The following is a 16,297-nucleotide window of genomic DNA, read 5'->3' as shown; positions in this document are numbered from 1 at the left end:
AAAAACAAAAAAAAGAGCCACTCCTTTAATACAGAATCTTCCTTAAAAACCAACGAACCAACCTAGCCCTGTACAGCTGCCCTTTTAAATGGGGGGGCCACCGCAGGCTCTCTGCCTCTCCCAGAGGTGGCAGATGCTCCCGGCCACTCATTTAAAGAACTGTCCCCTGGACGGGGCCAGGATGGGAGGGCAGGGCCTCTGCCCTCCCCCCCACCCCCACCCCCGCGGGGACCCACCTCCCGGGGGACATCCGTGCATGTTTACGCCTCTTCTGATCGTGTCAGTGGCCGCGGCATGGCAACTGGGCGTCAATAAACGTCTCTGCGGAAGCTGGGGGCTCGTGTGTGCTGGCGTCGGGCACAGGGCGGGGGCTCGGCCAGAGAGGGGGTCACTCTGGGATGTCGATCACCAGGTCATCATCCCCGTCCAGGGCATCGTCCCCGCTGCCCGCGTCGCTGAACATCTGCCGAGGGACGGCGCTCAGGATCGTGGGAGGAGGCATCTTGGGTGGGGGCAGTGGGGCCAGGGCTGCCCCCACCCCGGCCCCAGAGCCCCGGCCTGGGAAGGTCAGCGGCCCTCCCACAGGGCAGTCGGGGGGGCCCACCGCCATCTGCAGCAGGGGGAAGAAACACAGGGAGGGCTGGTCAGGGAGGCACTGGACCTCCAGAAGGCTGGCGGGGGCCTTTTAAGGCAGTTCTGGGGGGACAGGGGAGGGGGGCGAAGGCTCATGCCAGGGGCAGTGGACACAGCCCGGCCAGCCAATGCTGGAATCGGAGTGGGGGGGGCCTGCCTCACCTCAGCCCCTTGAATCTCACCCCAGCAAGTGCCTGCAGGTGAGAGGTGGTGATGGAAGCGGTAATGAGGGGGGTGGTGGTGGTGGTGGTGGGGAGGGGAGTCTCCCAGGAAACCAGGAGGGGAAGGCTGGGCCCCGCCCTCTCCAGGGAGGCCCCTTGGCTGCCCCGTGACAGCACTTAGAGCTGGTCAGAGCCAGCCCGCAGTGCCAGCCTGCCTGCCTCTGGGCACCTCGGACCCCAGCTGCCGGCACCGGCCTCTCCCTCCTACTTCGGGACTCACTGGTGAGCTGGACGCTGTCCTAGGCCTTCGCCCCCCCGCCGGGTGAGGCTTCTACCTCTTCTGTCTTGGGATCCCCGCAGCTCACCTGGGCTACAGTACCAGCCTCCTAACTGGACTCCCTGCCTTCAGCCTCTCCCAGAGTCAGCTCTTCCACACTGCAGCCAGAGTGAGCTCTCTAAAACACAGACCTGAGCGCGTCATTCCCCCACGCAAGGGACAGGTGGGAAGCTGTGCCCGACAACAGGCCAGCCCCTCCACCTGGAATGTCCTTTTCTAGCCATTAAAGTCTTGCTTTGTCCTCTGAGGCTGGGACGTGGCCTCTGTCCTGCCCAACCCTCCAGCCCCCGCCCCCTGCCAGGACTCCCCCCACCCCCACCCCACCAGAGAGCTCTGTGGGCCCAAACAGCACCTGCTACGTGCCAGGTGACTGCCATTAACAACCATTCCGACCACCCTGGAAGGGAGGGGAGGTCACGGGCCAGAGGAGGAATCTGAGACTTGCAAATGAAGACTCCGAGGCACAGGCCTGCTGGGTCCCCGCTGGGCAGGTCCCGTATGCCGCCTGGGTCCCCGCTGGGCAGGTCCCATATGCCGGGTGGCGGCGGCAGGAAGCGCTTACGTGTGTCTCTACAGCGGCCCCCGGGGCCTGCTTTCACACCTTCCGCCCTCATGGCCTACCGGCTGCCTCTCCAGGAGCCCCCAGCCCCACTGCTGTCCTTGGGGTGGTGGAGGGCCAGAGTTGGCCTTTACCTCCCGGTCAGTGCCTCAGGGTACAGGAGTTGGCCAGGACTGGTGACAGACAAGAGGCCCAGCTCCATGAGGACAGCCCCCCTCCTCTGGCTGCCACCTTTGGACCCCCACCCTAGTCCTTACGTCCCACCCCTTCCTGGCCTTCCTCAATGGCCTCTGTGTGACCAAGAGCAGCTCTTGTTTATCCACAGCTTACTAGGGACCAGGCACTGGGCTATGTGTTTTCTCTCCCTAAACTCACTTTATTCTACACTGACCCCACCAAACAGAGAAGCTGAGGCTCAGAAAGTGAAATGACTTGCCCAAGGTCACACGGGGAAGTGTGTGGAGGACTCAAACCCACTCCATCTGACGGGCCCAGGCCCTTAACTGACCTGCTCCTGTTTTCACGGCTGTCCTTTGTCTCCTCAGATCAAGCCACCCAGAAACTTCAGTGACGCCCATCCCTTTACAAGGACCTCCTGGCCCTGGGCACCCAGACCTCTGTGATCCCCCCTCACCCTATGTTTCTGTCCACTGTCCTTCTCCCTTCTCCCTCCTGCGTCAGCCCAAACAATACTTCTGCCACATCCCTGTCCTCCTTCCACTCTTGCTGAGCCTGCAATTTCCAAATCTCACCTCTCCTGGGCTCAGATGTTACCTCTTCTTTGAGGCCTTCCCTGATTTACCCCCTCCTCCACCACAGCAACTGATCTGGGCCCGTCTCTCAACCAACCTCCTCTCTCCTCGATGGCCACAACTCAGCTCCCCATCACCTCTCCGTCAGGACCCAGCACCTCAGCCTCATACCGCAATGCCACACGCGTGCCACGCCTCCACCCATCGGCTCCAGGCTTCACCGCCCCTGGCCTTCCGCACCATCCCACCCTACAGGCCAGAAGCAAAAGCCTGCCGAGGAGAGTGTGGGGCCAAGGTCACATGGAGGGTAAGAGGCGGAGCTGGGATTTGAACCCCGAACCAGCACTCCTAACCACCACGAACGGTGACCTCCCATTTCGCCTCTGGCCCCCGTCTACCCACTTTGAAAGGTGTCCTGTCTAGTCCCAGTTCCACCCTGACTCGGAGCTGGAAGGGCACTGTGCCTCCTGGGCCCTACTCCCTCCTGGGACTCAGCGTGCAGGCCTCTCCCTTCCCCTCTCCAGCCATGTTCTCCCCCAACAATCACACCCACCTCCACGCTGAGGACTTCAGTGCACCCCACGAGCCCCAGGCTGGCGGCCTCCTGTATCTCGCTGGCCTTTCCAGACAGCATTCAGCATGTCCCAACTCCTCGTCTTCCCTCCCACAGCTGCTCCTCCCGGGCCTCCCGGGCTCAGAGGGAGGCTACCCCTCTTCTTCAGTTGCTCGGGCCCCAAACCCTGGAGCTGCCCCTGGGCTCCGCTCTTTCCCACAGCCCGCGCTGGTCTTCCCATGGCTCCATCTTTGAAATCGATGCGTCAGCCACTTTTTGGCGGCTCTATACCCTGCTTTACTGCAGAAGCCTCCTCGGGGGTCTCCCCACTTGCATCCTGACCCAGCGCCTCCCTGGTCTGTTCTCCACACAGCTGTGAGTTCCATAAAACAGAGCAGACTCCCCTTGGCCCGATCTCCTGCAACGGCTCCCCATTTCATTCACAGTACAAGCGAGTCTCTGCGACACCGAGAGGGCGCTCCACCATCCTGCCCCCTGGTTATTTCTCTGACCTGCTCACCACCACCCACCACCCCTCCCTTGCCTCCGACCACACTGGCCTCCTTCCTGCTGGGGGCCTCTGCACTGCTGGCTCTCCCTGAAACACCTGTTCAGAGAGCCACATGCTCGCTTCTCATTTCTTTTAAGCCTCTGACCAAATAATGTCCCAGACCACCCACCCAACAATACCAGCCCCTCTCTACTCTGGAGCTTCCCACCCACTCTACCTGGCCCCATTTCTCGGCGCTGGCACCTACTTATCTTGTCTGCTTTCCACCTCTCTTGCTAGAATGGGAGCTTCGTGAAGGCGGGGATTTTTGTCTGTTCTGTTCGCTACCGCACCGGCAGCACCTCGGACAGTGCCTGGTACACAGCAGGTGCCCCAGGAACACTCATTCTACATGTGGTTTGAGCACTCATTTACGCATGCAGAAGAGGCCTCGACGGTCAGAGAGACCTGCTCAAGGCCACATGGTTTCTAACTGGTGCAGTCTTGACTCGACTCCAGATCCCACAGCTCTGCCCGTCCTCTGGGGCTGCCCGGCATCACAGGCCACCTGTGAACGATGAGCCTGGTCCCCACGAGTCTTCGCTCTGAGTGCCCCAAGGCTGGTCCTGCCCTCATTTTTCTCCACATCAAGTCTGTGGGCCAGGACATCTCTGACCCACCCCTCAGCGCCTAGCCCTAGGTTGGGCCCCCAGCAGCCCCAAATCAATCCTTGGAAGTTCTCGGACAGGCCCCAGCCCATCTCGAGCCTCCCTCAGATGGCGGTCCTCCTGCCGTTCTGGCCCCTCCCTAACATCCCCCAATCAGGGTACCTTGAGTTTCCGGGGCAGGCGGGGCCGTTTCTCCCGCTTGGGCCTCAGGGGGCTGGGCTCGGGCAGCTGCAGGGCCAGGTAGTCAGAAGGGAATGGGGGGTAGGGGGGGGAAGCCAGCTGCAGGCGGGAGTGAGGGGATGGAGATGGGAAATGGAGTGGATGGGGTGGGCGGGGAGGGAAGAAACGCAAACAGGAGGAGGAATGGAAAAACAAGAGGTGGTGATGAGTGTGGCTCCTGAGAACAGAAGGGGAGGGGACAGCAGCAGGACTATGTCCTGAGCTCTGCTCTCCTCAGTCACGCCTGTCCCCCATTCCTACACCAGAGAGAAGTGGGCAGCCCCGACTCACACCCCTCCAACGGACGCTTGCTGCCACACCCAGACAGATGTCCCCAGAGTTGGGCCGGCCTCCCCCTGAGGCCCGTCTGCCCAACAATGCCCACCTTACTCCCAGGCGGCTCAGTTACCACTTCCCACCCTTGACCGCAACTCACCGAGCTCAGGTACGGGGAGGGGGCCGTGGAGGCCTGAAGGGGAAACCCCGTTGAAGGAGGCAGGGAGAGGCTGGAGGGGGAGGGGGCACCCCCCAGTGGAGGGCTTCTCTTCCTGGAGAAAGTACGGGGGGGGTGTGTCAGAAGCAGCTAGGAGGCCCAGGTGCCCCCACCCACCCCCACCCCCAGAGAAGAACGATGGCTTCTTCCCACCTCTTGGGGGCTGGCGTGTCCGACAACTTGGGTGTTCCCTCTGTCTCGCTGTTATCTGAAGATGCAGTGGCATCTGAGTCTGTGAGGGGGTAGGGCTGGTCAGAGGGAGGGTGGGGGGCTCCAGCCTACCCCAGAGAGGTGCAATCTCAACTCTATGGAAGGGCCCCAGGGAATCTGACTCCCCAGTTGGCACATACGTGCTCTTTGGGGGAGGCCCACAGCTTCCTAAAATGTCCTTTACAACTGACTTCCTGCCTGGACTCCTCCCTCGTAACACAACTGTCAAGCACTTAACTGTGTGCTATGCTCTGAAAAGTTCACCCCCGCTCCCTGTGCTCATAACCATCCAAGGAGGAAGGTGAGGGCATCATGTCCTCCTTCCAGATGAGGTCACCAAGGCTCACAGAATAAGGTGTGGAGCTGGGACTTGAACCCCCATCTCTGACTCGTTCACCATCTTCTGCCACTCTCCTTTATGAGCCTCCTAAGCTGCCTTCAGCTCCTGCCTCTGTTCCACTCCCCAGGTCCAGGGTCCTGCTACCCTTCACATCTCTCCTGTTTTTATCCACTGCTCCCCATCCCAACGACCACCAGCTCAGGCCACCACATCAAAATCACCGGCTCAGCAATCTCACCTCTCCTGCCACCCACTGTCCACGCCAGCTCCAGAATGATCCATCTGGAAAGCTGATCCCAGCCTTCCTGGTGACATCCCCTCCTGCCTGTGAACATCTGGAGTGCTTCTTAATCTGGTCTCAACCTACCTTTCTGGTCTCCTGACCGAACCGTACTCTTCCTTCACATCATTTCCTCTAAAAAGAAATTTATTGGGGCGCCTGGGTGGCTCAGTCGTTAAGCGTCTGCCTTCAGCTCAGGTCGTGATCCCAGGGTCCTGGGATCGAGCCCCGCATCGGGCTCCCTGCTCCGCGGGGAGCCTGCTTCTCCCTCTCCCGCTCCCCCTGCTTGTGTTCCCTCTCTCACTGTGTCTCTCTCTGTCAAATAAATAAATAAAATCTTAAAAAAAAAAAAAAAAAATTTATTTCCCAGTTCTGCACTTCTACTTAGAAGGCCCATAGCTCATTTGACAAATAACTGATACCCGGGATATAGGCTGTCCCCAGTTTCTCTACTCAGATCCTTTAAGAGGCAAAATTAAACACCGCCTCGGGGCACCTGGGTGGCTCAGTCGTTAAGCGTCTGCCTTCGGCTCAGGTCAGGATCCCAGGGTCCTGGGATCGAGCTCCACATCGGGCTCCCTGCTCAGGGGGGAAGCCTGCTTCTCCCTCTCCCACTCCCCCTGCTTGTGTTCCCTCTCTCGCTATGTCTCTCTCTGTCAAATAAATAAATAAATAAATAAATCTTAAAAAAAAAAAAAATTAAACACCGCCTCTCTGAGAAGTCTTCCAGAATCCCTCAGGCTCAGTTAATTGCTGGCTCTCCCCAAAACTCTCCACTCTCACTTGTCAGGGCTCGCCTCACGTTGTGCTAAGATGTGTCATGTGTGGGTGTCTCCCTGACCAGACGGTGGGCTTTTCCAGGATACGAGTGGCGGCTTATGTCTCTGGTTCTCCCTCCTCAAGATTTATCCCACTCTGACCATGAACATGCTGTTTTTTCTCATGGCTCCTGTCCTGAAGTTCCCCTCAAACAGGAAGTTACCTGGAAGACCTCAGAGAAGGAACAGGCAGGCAATGAGAAGCAGGATGAAAAGCCAAATGGTTTGCCTTGACCCACATGAGCTGGCTCCTGCCTATTTCTCTGACCTCATCCATCACCTACCATCCCATCATATATAAAGTAATGACCATTGTGTGTTCCAATAAAACATTATTTACGAAAGCAAGTAGCCTAACTGACTGTTGTCTGCTGACCCCACTCCAGACCAGTGTTTAAAGGCACCATGGGGAGAGGTGATCGTATATGACATATATGAGGACCCCACGTTGGAAGAGGACCACAAATGCCCACCTTAGCACTTTTTCAAACTGTGGGTCTCAACCTATTAGTGGGTCATGAAGTCAACTTAGTGGTTTGCAACCAGCATTAAGTTAAAAAAAAAAAAAAAAAAGTGGAGCACCTGGGTGGCTCAGATGGTTAAGCGTCTGCCTTCGGCTCAGGTCATGATCTCAGGGTCCTGGGATCGAGTCCTGCATCAGGATCCCTGCTCCTTGGGAGCCTGCTTCTCCCTCTGCCTCTCTCTCTCTGTCTCTCATGAATAAATAAATAAAATCTTAAAAAAGAAAAAAGCAGTCTAGGGGCGCCTGGGTGGCTCAGTCGTTAAGCGCCTGCCTTCGGCTCAGGTCATGATCCCGGGGTCCTGGGATCGAACCCCGCATCGGGCTCCCTGCTCTGCCAGAAGCCTGGTTCTCCCTCTCCCACTTCCCCTGCTTGTGCACCGTCTCTCGCTGTGTCTCTCTCTGTCAAATAAATATAAAATCTTAAAAAAAAAATAAAAAACCAGTCTAAAAACCATCAGAACAAGTTATATATGATGACCTTTAACGCTGTTTCATTTTGTTGTCTTATAAGCAAGTATGTCCGCGGGGCCTTGGTCTGACATGATAAGGAGTGCTCAAAGCAAAGTGTGGAAACACTGCTTCAGCCCTTCTGCTCTGCAGACAACCTGGTCCCTTCTCACCTCAGGGCATCTGCACTGGCCATTCCCTCTGCCTGGAAATCTCCCACTTGTATCTTCACAAGATTGGTTTCTGCTTCTTACCTAGGTCCCAGCTGAAACATTCCTTCCCGAGAAACGCTTTTCTGGAGTGCTCTACTGATGCTGTCTGTCATCTGCTTTTGTGTTGTTTGCAAACTAAGAACAGCTTTTACGTTTTTTGTTTTTTTTTTTAAAGATTTTATTTATTTATTTGAGACAGAGAATGAGAGACAGAGAGCATGAGAGGGAGGAGGGTCAGAGGGAGAAGCAGACTCCCTGCTGAGCAGGGAGCCCGATGCGGGACTCGATCCTGGGACTCCAGGATCATGACCTGAGCCGAAGGCAGTCGCTCAACCAACTGAGCCACCCAGGCGCCCCAGCTTTTACGTTTTTAAATGTTGGGCGGGGGTGGACTCAAAGGAAAAATACTACTCATGACATGTGAAAATCACATGAAATTCAAGTTTCAGTGTCCATAAATAAAGTTTTATTGAAACACCTCCATGCTCACTTATTTACATATCACCTATGGCTCCCTTTGCACCACAACAGCAGAACTGGGTAGTTGCAACAGTTCTGCAAAGCCTGAAATATTTTTAATCGGGCCCTTTACAGAAAACGTTTATCAACCCCTGCTCTACTCCGATCACTACCATACAGCCCTGATTTTATTCCTTTCAAATCTAAGATCCTAGTTTCTTTGCTTTCCTGTTACCCCCAGCCAGAACGCAAATTCCACTGTATCCCCTGTGCAAAGCAATAAATACTCGAGTGAAAGAATGGTAGAGGTGAAGGGCAAGCAACAGATTTAAGAACCACTGGAGGTTTTATCAGCCTCCACAGCCTATAATGAGGGGCCCAGGAAGCTTGCTGAAGTGCCAGGAGCCACTTCCTCCACTAATATTTCATGACCTTGCTCACCAGAAGAATCTTCATCCACATTCTCGTACTGCAGAAGTCGGTCTAGGAGGAAACTAAAGGAAGAGGCGGGGAGAACAAGAGTGTTTATTCCCATCTCAGCAACGTTCTCCTGGACCCTGTCCCCTCTAGCTGGTCCAAGGGGTCCTCGCAACAGCCCCAAGCCAGGCGCCATGCATCTGTGGCCCAATTCCAAGGATGGGGTCCGAATGTAGATCCACAGGAGCCACACCACCCGCAGACATTCCCCCTTCCCCCCACCGTGTCCCACCTCTTATCCCGGGACACCTTCAGCAACTTCCTCTGCGCCTTCCTCAGCTCCTCCTGGAAGCACTCGTGTTCCTGTATCACAAGCAAGGTGGACGCTGAGCCAACGGTCATCGGTAAAGGGGCCCGGAACCCGGCGACAGTTGACTCCGTTCCCTTTACACGTGGGTAAACTGAGGTCCTACCAGCGCCAGGCCTCAACCCCCACAACCTCTCACCCCTGCACTCACGTAGATGAGGAACTTGAGCTTCCGCTTCAGGTTCCGGTATTTCTTCTTGTAGTCCACTTCGCCGTCCGCCGGCCCGTTCATGACCTGCCCCAGGAGCAATGCCCCGCAGTTGTCGGCCGCCCCGCTACCCAGAGCCTGCGCACAGCCCCGCCTCTCACGCCTCTGCTTCCGGAGACTCCGTAAGGCTGTGTCCGCCGGGACTACAACTCCCAGCGTACCCCGCGCCCAAGGCTCTTAACCACAAGAGTTGCCCTCTTAGGAACACCGGGAAAAGAACGTAGCTTCCAAGGGGCTACGCTGAAGATGGCGTCGCAGCGACGCGATGATGTCATAAAGATGGCGGACGCCGGAGGTACCTTTGCGGATTCTGGATGTGCTTAGCAATCGCAAGCCACAAGACTTTCCCCCAGGGATTCCTAGTCTTCAGGCGAGGATATCCTTTTTCATCTGTCTTTCGAAATCACTGCGGCCTAGCTAGTGCCCGTGACCACGGACGGAGGCAGTGTCGCGGGTTGATTACGTTATTACACCCGAAGGCTGCCGGCGTCGAGTCGGTTTCTAACGAGAATTTTTAAAAACGATTGACCCTAAGAAAAGGGAGGAGCCGCGAACCCCTCCAACTACCTGAGGCAAGCAAGTTTTGTCCGGCAAAGTTCTCGGTCCAAGCGACCCGCGACCAACCCCCAGCGGTCCCTCTCACGGCGCCGCCACCCTGCGAGTGCGCAAGCTCCTGTCAAACGCGGTGACGGAGGCCGAAGAGAAAAAAAGGCGGGAGCCACCAATCCCAGGTGGAGCAAAATGGCGCGGGAGAACGAGATGCAGGAGTTCATCCGTAGCTTCTTCCGAGGCCGCCCGGACCTCAGGTGCACTAGAGGCTGGAGTTGGGGTTGGAAAGGGCAGGGGCGGGATGTGGACTCTGTCTTGACACATGTCTCCGCAGCACGCTCACGCACTCCATCGTGCGGCGGAGGTTCTTGGCTCACGCGGGCCGCGACCACCTGGAACCCGACGAGAAGCAGGCGCTGAAGCGACTGGTGGAGAAGGAGCTGCTGAAGGTGCAGGTGTGGGCGCGAGGCGGGGTTTGTTGCTGAGGAGGAGGGGCCTGGGAGGGGGTAGGGAACGCAAACTTGGTACACGTTTTGCCCTCTCGCGCACACACAGGTGGATGAAGCAGGTGCCAGGGAAGAGAGGCTAGAGCTTGCCAAGAAGGCAAAGAGGCCTCCCACTCCCAGCAGTGGCCCCGTGAGGAAAAGGTTCCGTTTCAATTCGGAGTCAGGTTAGTGCCTTCCGCATAGTTGGTGCATTCAAAAAGTATTTACTGTGCGTGCATGATCTCCCAAGGCATTAGACGAGGGCAGGAGGCCAGTGAGGCAGAACCAGGCAGGGGGTGGACTGACTGACAGCTGTGTTTCCTGTTGCCCTTCCCTCCATCTGTCAGAGGCAACCAACCCCAAGTGGAGGGAAGAAGGGCCAGGAGGAACCCATCCCGACCTTCTTTTCTCTCCACATTCCAGAGCCCAGCTCTGCAGCCTCCAGTCCAGACTGCTTTGGCCCCCAAGCAAAGAATGGGATGGCGGCGGTAGAAGTCAGTCCAGCTGAGGGGGAGAGTCCAAAGCAAGCCTCAGAGAAAGCAGTTGAGGAGAGCAGTGATGAGGAAGAACAGCAGAGGGGCCTGACTGCAAAGACTGGATTAGAGAAGCTGGTGGCCAAGGAGAGCAGTGAGGAAGAGGAAGAGTGCTCGGCCAGAACAAGTGAGGTCTCAAAGGAAGAGAGCAGTGAGGAAGATGAGGAAGAGGAGGAGGAGTCTAAAGGCAGGATTAGGAAGGAACCTGTGACAAGGAATAAGCAGGCACCAGGCAAAACCTCAGCCAGTAAGAAGCAGGCTAGGGAGGAGAGTGAGGACAGTGAAGAGGAACCTATCCAGAGGACAAGAAAGAAGGCAGTGGGAAAGAAAGGAGCTAAAAGCCACCAGGAAAGTGAAAAGGACAGTGAGGAGGACACCCTAGCCAAAAAGAAAGACAACAGAGAGGAAGAGGAGGAGAATTGGAAAGCTGGAGCCCGGGGCAATGGAGGGAAAAAGTCAGCTTGGGAGGAGAGGAGCTGTAAGCAGAAAAGCAGGGCAGCAAGACTGCTGGGAGAGTCGGGGGACAGAGAGGAAGAAAAGGAAAAAGCAGGCAGTGGGGATAAGAGCGGGGGAGACGAAGAGCCCCTGGTGCAGAGGAAGAGAAAGGACAGGACCCCATGGAAGGGTGAGAAAAGGCAGAGTGGAAGCAGCGAGGATGGGGGAGACAGCTGGAGAAAGGTGAAACCAACTACTGAAGGCACTGGAAAGACAGCCAAAGTGGGCAGTATCAGTGGTGAGGCGAGCGACTCGGAGAGGGAGGTGAGTGACGGTGAGGCAGGGGGTAGCCCTAAGAGGGAGAAGGAGAACCACTCTTTCCAGAAGAGCTCCAGGAAAGGCAGGACGCGAAGCTCCTCCTCCTCATCCACAGATGGCAGTCCGGAACCTAAAGGCAGGAAGGTGATGAGGGGGGACAATGGGGTGGGAGGCCACCTTTAAGGAAGAGGGAGACCCTGACTCAAGTGCAGAAGGTTTGGCCTTCAGCTGCTGTCTTTCTTTGCCAGGCTGGCTCTGGTCGCCGCGGGGAGGACCACCCAGCTGTGATGAGGCTAAAGCGTTACATTCGGGCCTGTGGTGCCCATCGCAACTACAAGAAGCTGCTGGGCCCCTGCCGCTCACACAAGGAGCGCCTCAGTGTCCTCCGGGCAGAGCTGGAAGCCCTGGGCATGAAGGGTGAGGCTGGATGTGCCCTGGGGGCCGCAGGAGAGGGCCTGGGCAGCTGGGGAAGAGAGGATCACCAGCCTCTTCTGCCCCAGGTAACCCTTCCTTAGAGAAGTGCCGGGCCCTGAAGGAGCAGCGGGAGGAGGCGGCCGAGGTGGCCTCCTTGGACCTTACCAACATCATCAGTGGTTCAGGTGAGGGGTTTCCTCCCACTCTCTGAGATGGGGCTTGGATTTTCTCAGATAACTGATCTGCTTTTTCTACCCCTCTATCCAGGCCGGCCACGCAGACGCACAGCTTGGAACCCTTCAGGAGAAGCAGATGCCCCAGGGGAGCTATACCGCCGGACTTTGGGCTCAGAGGATGAGCAGCCCCGTGCCCCACCCCCAGACTGGTCACATATGCGCGGCATCATCAGCAGTGATGGAGAGAGTAACTGAGCTCCTCCCCTTTCCCAGGAGGCTTTCCACTTGGAGAAAGCAGATCAGCACCCACAGCCCCCATCCCAGTCGGTGCCTGCAGAGCTTCAGAAGCAGCTTTCTTCAGAGAAGACTTTGCACCCCCAGGGACACAAGTTGTTGGGATCCTATTTCTCATGTTCTCAGTTGAAGGTGTTTACAGGGGTTTATTGTTTAAGACTCAATAAAGGACTTGTTTGAATCACCTCATCAAAACTGGTCCCCACTTGGGGCGCCTGGCTGGCTCAGATGGAGGAGTACGTGACTCTTGATCTTGGGGTCGCTGAGTTTGGGGCGAAGAGATTACTTAAATAAAACTTAAGAAAACGAAAACCGGCCCCACCCTCACTCCGTACTTTGAGCCAGGAAGGTGAGGAGTGTCCACTGTCCCCACCCAGTCTCGTTCCCTTTTATTTCCCCCAGGTTCTCCAAATGAAGTCCCAGCTCCAGACCCTACCATCCAGTCTGCCACTGGTCTCTATCAGAAGAGTGGGGCTCCTACCCTGCTTCCTCCAGCCCGACCAGCAGGGCCCTCACCATCCTGCTTTTAAGCTGTGTTACATGCGTAGCTGGGAGGAGGGTCTGAATAACTGGCTTTAAGAAAAATGTGAGAAACATAATGAATTGACTTGGGGACAGCTGGTGTTTACGTCTTCCGTCTCCCCTTCTGGAAACAGCCACTTAGTCCCTGGGCCAATTCTTTTCGCCTTGAAGGGGTAGGTACGGGGCATAGACCTACCAATCCGAGTACCTCAGGCCTCTGGCTACAGACGGAGCCAATGACGTCACTTTAGGACTTTGCTGGCATACTCGCTGTTGAGATTGCTGCTAAGATGTAGGCTTGGAGCTGCCAGGAGCCTGTGTGTGAAGTGAACCTTCTGAAAATCTTTGAAGCCCAAAGCAAAGGGAGTAGAGGCCAAAAGACTGATGAATCCCTTTAAAGCTCTGGATCTAGCCATGCCCAAAGTCATTAAAATCACTGAAATTTTTAGTTAACACAGCCCAATAAAATCCCTTTTTAAATAGAAGTCACACGATCACCTCCGGCCAAACAGTCCTTAATACACACCTTGGACAGAAAGGGTGAGTCCTGGGGTCTGTTAGAATAACCAACAGTTTATTAAAAGCTTGCTGTGGGGCTCTGTGCCAACCCCATAGCTGGGAGGGGCTCCCATGACTGCCCCCAGGCCTGGGAGCAGCCCCTTAGAAGGTCCTTCCCTTGTTCCCCTGCCCCAGCTCTGATCTCAATTAAAAAAAAAAAAAAAAAAAAGATAAAGGACAAGACGGCACAGGACGTCAGACAGCAACGGTGGGGGGAGGGGGGGATATGGAGAGACCAGGCAACCTGACCCCAAGACCCCATCCTGATCCTTCTTTTTTAGGAAGGCCTTTTCCTTCTGTTCTCCCCACCCCAGACCTGCTCTGCCACACCCCAGGTCTGGGGGGCCTGGCATCCCCAGTCCACAGCCCCATTACACGGGGTAGTATAGTTCTCTGAATATAATATATCTAGACCCACCCTTCCCCTCCCCCAGGGGACCAGATGAATATTTGACACGCACATCTCCCTCCTTTCCCGAGGCTGTGATGGAGAGAGACCCTGGCACCATGGTGGGGAGGCAGGGGCTCCTGGTCAGCCTTGAGGCACCGATGCCCAAGCTGGCCCTGGGCCACTGGCCAGCCCAAGAAGCTCATGAGATGAGGAGGTCTGAGGGGAGCTGGAGCCAACATCCTGTCCCCCACCCTTGGGTGGGCCTCAAGCTTACAGCCCTCCAGGATCAGGCTCCACCCACCCCTGCCCCTGTCCCATTCATCTGCTCATCCACCCCTGCACTTCAGGAATAGAAGTGGGAGGAGCCATTGAGGATGTGGGAAGCGACACTGGTGCTACGGCTCAGAGGCCCAGGCACTGCAGCGGCAGGGGGGCCCACGTTGTCACTGCCACTGCCCCCCGAGGCTGCCCGCCGCAGGGGCTGAGGGCTGTTTCTTAGCAGCAACAGGGCTCCACCACGGGGTGTCCCACTCTGTGTGGGGGGCCCCAGCCAGTTTGGGGGACCTGGAGGAGCCAGCAGAGAGGGCTGACGCCAGGCTGGGGGGGGCATGCCCGGTGGAGGAGGACCATGGCTCCAATGTGCCCCCGATCGGGGAACAGGACGCGAGGGCCAGGCAGGGGCAGGGGGTGGAGCAGGATAGCCCTGGGCAGCAGCCTCGGCTGGGATGCCCCCCAGAGCCATACTGGAGAAGCCCAGCCTCATGCTCTCAGCATCGAAAGCCTCGATCTCACGGGCCTGCCGCTCGAGCAAACTCCGGATTCGCTCAGAGCGCCCTGTCTGCAAGGCCAGCAGCTCCTCTTCCACCTGGGACACCCAGAAGAGAGGTTAGCAAGTCCAGGGGCAGGAAATGGGGAGCCTGCCCTCCCCAGTGCATCCTGGTGTCAGAGTCCCCTTACCCGCTGCTCCAGCAGTGCCCGCCTCAGAGCCACCCTCTGCTCCAGCTCCCGCAGCTCCCGCTCATGCTGACTCTCTGTGCGGATCTTGATCTTGCTCTGGTAGGCATTGAGCAGCTCCAGCTCCTGTTGAAGCTGCTGCCGAAGGGCCTGGAATTCTGCCTCCTGGGTCTCATCAAGCCGCAGCTGGCAAACAGGAAGAACTCATTTGAGGGGCCTCCTCCCCTACCCCCACAATCCTCCCCTGCCCCAGGCAGGCCTGGGCCCTAAGGTTTCAAGCAGCAGCCAGTCTCAACATCTATCAGAATGAAAGGTCGTCATACCCTGTGACACAGCAATTACACTTCCAGGAATTTATCCCCCAGGTATACTTGCACATGTGCTCGGAGGTGTTCACCGAAGCGTTGTAATAGCAAAATACTGGAAACCACCTAAATGTCCACCAATAAGGGATGGGTTAAAGAAATTATGGTACATCCATGCCACGGAAAATTCTATGCTGTTTCAAAAACGAGACAGGTGTACTGACATGGAAAGATGTCCAAGAAATATTAGGTGGAAAAAGAAGAGAACAGTATGTACAATCCGATCCCATTTCTGTTTAAAATTGTATGTAATTTTCCAAATATGCATAGGGAAAAAACCTAAAATACAATTATTAACAGTTACCTCTGAGAGGTGGGACTGGATGAGAGAATGGCAATGAATAGGGGCACTCTGATGTTTTACACTATATGTAGTTTTTAACTGGCCCATTCCAGTGTTGTGTGATCTCTGTTAGAGAACAGCGATCTTCAAAATCCTCCAGAAGTCTGAGTAAATCGGCCCAAGGGCCACAATCATTTTAATTTGCCCCCTGTTAACACATTAAACTAACTCAGGCCCAGGAAAAAATTATAGCCACTCTTTCCTTGGTGGTTCTTGGTAGTCAGGCTGGCTTTGTCAAGACCTTAAGAAAATACTTGAGAGAGACAATAAAACCATGGCAGAGAATACTAACAGTGGGAAAGTATCCAAGTTTCCCCCAAGAACAAAAGCCCCGTGTTTGTCCACACTCCCCCATTCCCACTCCCCATAACTAAGCCGGGTGTACAGAGGCCAACCTCCACCATGCTCCCTCCCTGGACCCCAGGCCTCACCGCCTGTGAGCTGAGCATCTCTGAGATGGACTGGTCGTACTGCTCGGCTAGGATTGCCAGCTTGCGGGTCTGTTCTTCTTTGAGCCGCTTAAGGAGGCTCTTGTGCTGAGCTTTGGGTGTGGTCTCCAGCAAGTGTGCCCGCAGGGCCTTGTACTGCCGAGTCTGGATCTTACACGTCTCCTGGAACTGCTTCTTGATCTGCAGCTCCTTAGACTATGCAGTGGACGGACCAAGGGGAGATGGGGGCAAGGGAGAGGAGGAGGAAGAAGAGGAGGAGGAGAAACAACCAGGGGAGAGGGGGAGGAGAGAGGGAGAGAGGGAGAGAGAGAGAGAGAGAGAGGAGACAGAAGCAGAGACAGGGAGAGGGAGAGAAACAGAAAACA

General features: G+C 56.2%; 3 protein-coding genes across 10 annotated transcripts in view; 1 reads left to right on the top strand and 2 right to left on the bottom strand.

Moving 5' to 3' along the window:
• Positions 1–5: 5 nt before the first annotated feature.
• On the bottom strand, positions 6–9,398 carry INO80E (INO80 complex subunit E). 5 transcript variants are annotated; one of them, XM_034988938.1, is made up of 8 exons: positions 9,090–9,347; positions 8,864–8,934; positions 8,596–8,648; positions 5,019–5,097; positions 4,809–4,920; positions 4,316–4,432; positions 1,160–1,249; positions 526–610 (listed from the first exon to the last, which is right to left on the bottom strand). In XM_034988938.1, the coding sequence occupies exons 1-7, from the start codon at positions 9,168–9,170 to the stop codon at positions 1,181–1,183; spliced, it is 582 nt and encodes a 193-aa protein (XP_034844829.1). In that variant the 5' UTR covers positions 9,171–9,347; the 3' UTR covers positions 526–610; positions 1,160–1,180. The 5 variants fall into 5 exon arrangements, with proteins under 5 accessions (XP_034844824.1, XP_034844825.1, XP_034844826.1 ...); XM_034988933.1 differs by lacking the exon at positions 1,160–1,249 and having other exon boundaries at positions 6–610; positions 9,090–9,398; XM_034988934.1 differs by lacking the exon at positions 1,160–1,249 and having other exon boundaries at positions 6–610; positions 4,316–4,381.
• Positions 9,399–9,673: 275 nt separating this feature from the next.
• On the top strand, positions 9,674–12,874 carry HIRIP3 (HIRA interacting protein 3). 2 transcript variants are annotated; one of them, XM_034988926.1, is made up of 7 exons: positions 9,674–9,952; positions 10,030–10,144; positions 10,251–10,365; positions 10,604–11,610; positions 11,715–11,883; positions 11,967–12,065; positions 12,148–12,874. In XM_034988926.1, exons 1-7 carry the CDS (start codon positions 9,888–9,890, stop codon positions 12,309–12,311), a joined length of 1,734 nt encoding a protein of 577 aa, XP_034844817.1. In that variant the 5' UTR covers positions 9,674–9,887; the 3' UTR covers positions 12,312–12,874. The 2 variants fall into 2 exon arrangements, with proteins under 2 accessions (XP_034844817.1, XP_034844816.1); XM_034988925.1 differs by having other exon boundaries at positions 10,030–10,150.
• Positions 12,875–13,425: 551 nt separating this feature from the next.
• Positions 13,426–16,297, bottom strand: part of TAOK2 (TAO kinase 2) — a 22,814-nt gene continuing 19,942 nt past the window's right edge. Inside the window, exons 16-18 of one of the 3 annotated variants that reach the window (XM_034988921.1) lie at positions 15,915–16,127; positions 14,779–14,961; positions 13,426–14,686 (exon numbers count right to left, since the gene is read on the bottom strand). In XM_034988921.1, the coding sequence (XP_034844812.1) occupies positions 14,165–14,686; positions 14,779–14,961; positions 15,915–16,127 (918 nt within the window). In that variant the 3' untranslated portion in view covers positions 13,426–14,164. Of the gene's footprint in view, positions 14,687–14,778; positions 14,962–15,072; positions 15,207–15,914; positions 16,128–16,297 lie in introns of those variants that run through there. The other 2 variants (XM_034988924.1, XM_034988923.1) reach the window with 2 other exon arrangements.

The sequence above is a fragment of the Mirounga leonina genome, unplaced genomic scaffold (genome assembly GCF_011800145.1).
Source record: "Mirounga leonina isolate KUSES-001 unplaced genomic scaffold, KU_Mleo_1.0 Mir_454, whole genome shotgun sequence".
Taxonomy (NCBI): Eukaryota; Metazoa; Chordata; class Mammalia; order Carnivora; family Phocidae; genus Mirounga; species Mirounga leonina.
Note: the sequence above shows the minus strand (reverse complement) of the source record. Positions and strands in the feature narration are given on the sequence as shown.